The sequence below is a fragment of the Rhinolophus sinicus genome, chromosome 2 (assembly GCF_057876585.1).
Source record: "Rhinolophus sinicus isolate RSI-liver-muscle chromosome 2, RSI-T2T, whole genome shotgun sequence".
Taxonomy (NCBI): Eukaryota; Metazoa; Chordata; class Mammalia; order Chiroptera; family Rhinolophidae; genus Rhinolophus; species Rhinolophus sinicus.
Window position 1 is genome coordinate 105,830,237 of NC_142502.1, and position 4,453 is coordinate 105,834,689.

The window sequence follows — 4,453 nt, forward strand, 5'->3', positions numbered from 1 at the left end:
TCCTGTCTCTTCCAGCTTCACAGGTCATTCCTACTTTTGTACTCATTTGCTGCTTTGGGGGTTCAGGAAAATGGGAATTACACACCTTGAATAACTTTTGACATTTCTTCCCCACTGTCAAGGCTGATTCTACAGGATTCCTAGGCTTTCCTCTCCAATCTTTTTTTTTTTTCTTTCCCTTCTAGTGCGCCCCTGATAAAGACACAGAACTGCAGATTTCAAAGAGGAAAAAAAGTAAATTTGTTGTTGGTATGAGGGCATGAAAGGAGGGTTCTTCACCTTATCCAACGTTTTGTGTAGATGGGAGGTTGGGGGAAATAGAAAAGGCAGTAGATGGGGGGTGCATGCCCCACTCTGTACAATATAGAAGAATCTGATATAGATACTTTGTATAAAAGCCACATGTCCTCATTTATGTCCTCTTGCTGGCTGGCTGGGCTGGGGGGCACTAGGGGACAAAGAAGCTGGGGTGGTGGGCCAGGACACAGGGAGACCCCATGGTCCCCATCCTCTGGCTGTCCCCTTGTGGGGTCACTTTGGATCCTTGGTGGGGGCATAGCAGAGCTCCAGTGGCCGGGACACCTTCCAGAACTTCTCATTCACCAGCTCTAGGGTCAGCGAGCCATTCAGTGTCTACAGAGGGAGTGGAAGAGAGAGGCAGGGGAAGAGAAAATAAAGTTGGAGAAGATGGTAAAGGAAATGAATGAGAGAGAGGTGGGCAGAGGAAAGAAACAGGAATGATAAAGAGATGGGGTAGAACGGGGCACATGGAGTTGACAGAGGAGAAAGGACATAGAAGGGAGAGAGATATGCAGAGGAAGGAGGGCTGCTCAGTTAGAAGTCAGGGTCACGGCAGGCTACCCCCTCCCGACGCCATTGCCCTCCAAGGCTCACCGTGAAGGCTCCGCCCCCGGGGGCAATATAGATGGTGTATTGCTTTTCGCTGACACCTTCCAGACTGGGCAAGGCAGGCTCTTCAGGGCTGTCACCTCCTCTGGTACCCCCACCCTCCCCACCACCTCCATCAGGTCCCCCAGCATCAGAGGCACCCCCTCCAGGCCCTCCTGGCTCCCCCGCCTCTTGCTGCTGCCTCCGCTCGAGGGCAATGCGCAGTGCCAAGTACTTGGAGAGATGGTCTACTGTGGCATTCCCAGTTGTCTTCACATACCTGGAGTGGCAAAGAGGGCATATTTAGGGCACAGGAAGCCACAAATGGAGAAGGGAAATAGGGGACTTTCCAAAAGGGCCTCTGTGTTAGGGTTTCTTTCTTGGGTTGGACAAACCCTACTTCTGATGGAAGCCTATGTGATCTTTGGTTTCTCAGGGGTTTGGGGAAACACAGGGCTCTCACCTAGTCTGGCAGTATTCTCCCTTTTCCACGAGCAGTGGGTGGGGCCGGAACACGAGCTCAATTTCTCCACCTGGCTCCGGGGGACTGGGGGCCCCAGGAGGGCTTGGGGGACCCAGGGTACCCCCTCCCAGAGTCCCTCCCCGGTCACCGGAGTCTTCAGAACCAGCTCCCCCACCCACCCCACCAGTGCCTCCTCCCCCAGTCCCTACACTGCTCCCCCCTGCACCCCCTACACGGGGTCGCTTGGGAGCAGGGCCTGGGGCAGAGTCAGGGGCCGAATCCGAGCTCACATCTTCTCCATCCCCCTCTCCCTCCCCTGGCTCTCCTTCCCCCCCACTCATCGTGGTGGTCTGATCGGACCCAGGCATTGGCCGCCTCACACGCTGGGCCCTGTAGAAGAAAGTGGAGGAGGTTAGAAAGCATCCAGGATAAGGGGTTTACATTTCAAACGTCAGAGATTTACGAATCAGGGGGATCTTAATGATGACACCTAATATTCATTAAACACTGTGTGCTAAGCACATGCTAAGTGTTTTGCATTGATTGCTCTCATACTACAAGTCTTATGAGGCAGATAATTACATCATCTCTGTTTTATGGCTGAGAAAACTGAAGCCTAGAGAGATTAAATAACTTGCTGGAGATCACAGTCCTTCACCTCTTAAAGTATGGTCTGAGAACCAGTAACACAGGCTTACAGAAGTGCAGAATCTCAGGCCCAGCTCTAGACCTACTGAATCAGAATTCGCATTTCTAACCAGACTTTCAGGTGATTTGGATCCACATTAAAGACGGACTGGTGCTGGCCTAGGAGGTGATTTAATCCCCAGCAATGTGAATCCGGAGCTTATGCCAAATCCCTCTACTGTTCTAACTTCGAGAAAGTTAGGTGAGCTCTTTTCTTCTGAAGAACAGTAGTGCCCATTGCTAACTAAGAAGTTGGCAATTTCTATCCATGACTTCCAGGCCTGCCAATCAGGCTGCAGTCAGCTTTTAGGCTTAGAGGCTGGCAGGCAACAAAGCCAGCATTGGGGATGTGACCCTTGGATCTGTCCCACCAGCCCCGCATCTCTCTGGCCGAACCTGTGCATGGCCTGCATGCGCAGCCCCTCTTCAATGCTGGAGCTCAGCGCCTGCTGGTTGTGCAGGCGGCTCAGGCGAATGAGCACGCGGTCCTGGTGGGCCTCATATTCTTCCCGGCTGGGGTAGATCTTTGAGATCAGAGCATCAAAGTTAGGGTCCGGTCTCAAGGATCGCTTTGATACCAGCTTCTTGCGGCATGTAGGGCACTCCTTGTTCCTGGGGTAGGAGAGAGAAAGTCCTGGGAAGTCAGTTGCCAGGGCACTGAGATCTCAGCCCTGTACCTTTTACCCCATCACAAAGGTGTCCCTCCTGTTACCCGCTCCGCAGGGCTGTGACAATGCAGTCAGAGCAGAACCGGTGGAGGCACTCCTTGGTGGTCATCGTATTCTTCAGCATGTCCAGGCAGATGGGGCACATGAGTTCTGAATGCAGCGACCGAGGGGAAACGGCAATTTCTGTGCCATCCATGATGGCTTCCTGGAGACATTGGTGAGTGGAAAGGTGGTGGTGGGTTGGGGGAAAAAGTTTTAGAAACAAGTGGTCTATGAAATGGGAGGTGTGAGAGACACTGAGATAGCAGAATCTGGGTAACCCATGTTGGCCACTTGAGGAAGATGGTAATTCAGACAGAGGGGGCCACTGACTTGGAGAAAATAGAGAACAGAAAGAATTAATGTTCCTTAATTAAGAATAGGAGCTTTGCAATAGGAGGATCTGAAGTTGGGAGAGACACCTGGGGGGTGGGAGTGGCACAGATTTGTGGTTTGGGGAAGACTTATCTTAAAGTGTGATCCTGGTAATATCTACATCAGAATCCTTTAGGGTGCCTGTTAAACACGCAGATTCTGGGGCCCTGTCACATTATTGTATCAGAATGTTGGCGGAGGAGGGGGGTGCTGGAAACTCCACTTTCAACAAACTCCCAAGGTGAGTCTTACAGGCACTGATCTCTGACGTTGTACTGAGGAACACGGAAGATAATTTCTGTCCGTTTACTGTCTTTCAAACGAAGATAGTAATATTTGCTTTACCTCTCTCTGGCTGTTTTGAGAAGTAAATGAAATAAATGTAAAAGTGTTTTTAAAAGGTTAAGGTGATTCAAAGGTAGGATCAAGGGACTGTGAAATCGGACAGGGTCGGTAGAATGGGGCAAAAAATGGTAAAGAGGCTGTGAGAGAGGGTCTGGGGATTGAGGGTCTTGGGGAGAGGGAGTAAGCTGTGCAGGGAGGATCCTATCACCTGCGGGGTCCGGTGGAGCTCATACAGACTCAGTTCCCACGTTTTGCTGGCATTCTGGGCATTCGCCGGCGTCGTCATGGTGACCGGGCACAGCCCCCCGCCGGGGCTCCTAGGCGGAGAAGGAGTGGAGGGCTGGGGAGAGGGGGAAGGGGAAAGGGGAGGGACGGGGTTAAGGGGACCGCCCTCGCGCAGACCCCGCCTCTCTAAAGCCCCCCCCCCACTCCTGCCGCCCCCGCGCCGGCCCGGCCCCTCACCCGGCTCCCGCCGTCCGCGCTGCCGCCGCCGCAGCACCGCGCCCTGGGCCCCGGCTCCTGGCCGAGTTCGCTCGGTCCGCAGCCGCTGCTCAGACAGCAGCTCCCGCCGCCGCCGCCGCTGCCTTGGCCCGGGCGCTTGGGCCCTACGTCACTTCCGCCTGCCCCTCCACTCCACTCCCCGCCGCCTGGGGAAACGTCAGCCGCCACTCGCGGAGCGGGTGGAACGCGACGTGGACGCCCGGGTTCCCCCGCCCTCCGGACGCTCCCGCCCCCCGCACGCTCCCGCCCCCGGCGAAGAGCCGGCGTCCCTGGAGTCCAGCGCCACGTGGGGACCGCGGTCTCCGCCTCCGGCCCAGCACCGTCGCACAGACAGCCTTAGCCACAGTTCCCTTCCCTTGGCCCCCACCCGGGGCCTCCGCTCCAGAGGGCGGGGCCTGAGGTCGCTTGGACCCCGGGAGGGGACGGGGGATTGTAAAAGGGCCACCTCCCCCACTCCGCGTCCCCTAGCGGCTCTGGGGAACGGCTC

At 55.4% G+C, this 4,453-nt stretch overlaps 1 protein-coding gene across 2 annotated transcripts; it reads right to left on the reverse strand.

Annotated features, from left to right (window-relative positions):
- Window positions 1-216: 216 nt before the first annotated feature.
- On the reverse strand, window positions 217-4,067 carry RING1 (ring finger protein 1). Of its 2 annotated transcripts, none has more exons than XM_074332774.2 (7): window positions 3,928-4,067; window positions 3,674-3,782; window positions 2,751-2,911; window positions 2,435-2,650; window positions 1,352-1,741; window positions 895-1,168; window positions 217-633 (listed from the first exon to the last, which is right to left on the reverse strand). In XM_074332774.2, the coding sequence occupies exons 2-7, from the start codon at window positions 3,749-3,751 to the stop codon at window positions 532-534; spliced, it is 1,221 nt and encodes a 406-aa protein (XP_074188875.1). In that variant the 5' UTR covers window positions 3,752-3,782; window positions 3,928-4,067; the 3' UTR covers window positions 217-531. The 2 variants fall into 2 exon arrangements, with proteins under 2 accessions (XP_074188875.1, XP_074188876.1); XM_074332775.2 differs by having other exon boundaries at window positions 3,674-3,805; window positions 3,928-4,066.
- Between the last annotated feature and the right edge of the window lie 386 nt (window positions 4,068-4,453).

Coding starts and splice junctions, on each gene's coding strand:
- RING1 (XM_074332774.2), bottom strand. CDS start 3,751: ATGACGACGCCGGCGAATGCCCAGAATGCCAGCAAAACGTGGGAACTG. Junction 2,651..2,750: donor GTCACAGCCCTGCGGAGCGG/GTAACAGGAGGG, acceptor CTCCTACCCCAG/GAACAAGGAGTGCCCTACAT. Junction 1,742..2,434: donor CGCATGCAGGCCATGCACAG/GTTCGGCCAGAG, acceptor TTTCTTCTACAG/GGCCCAGCGTGTGAGGCGGC.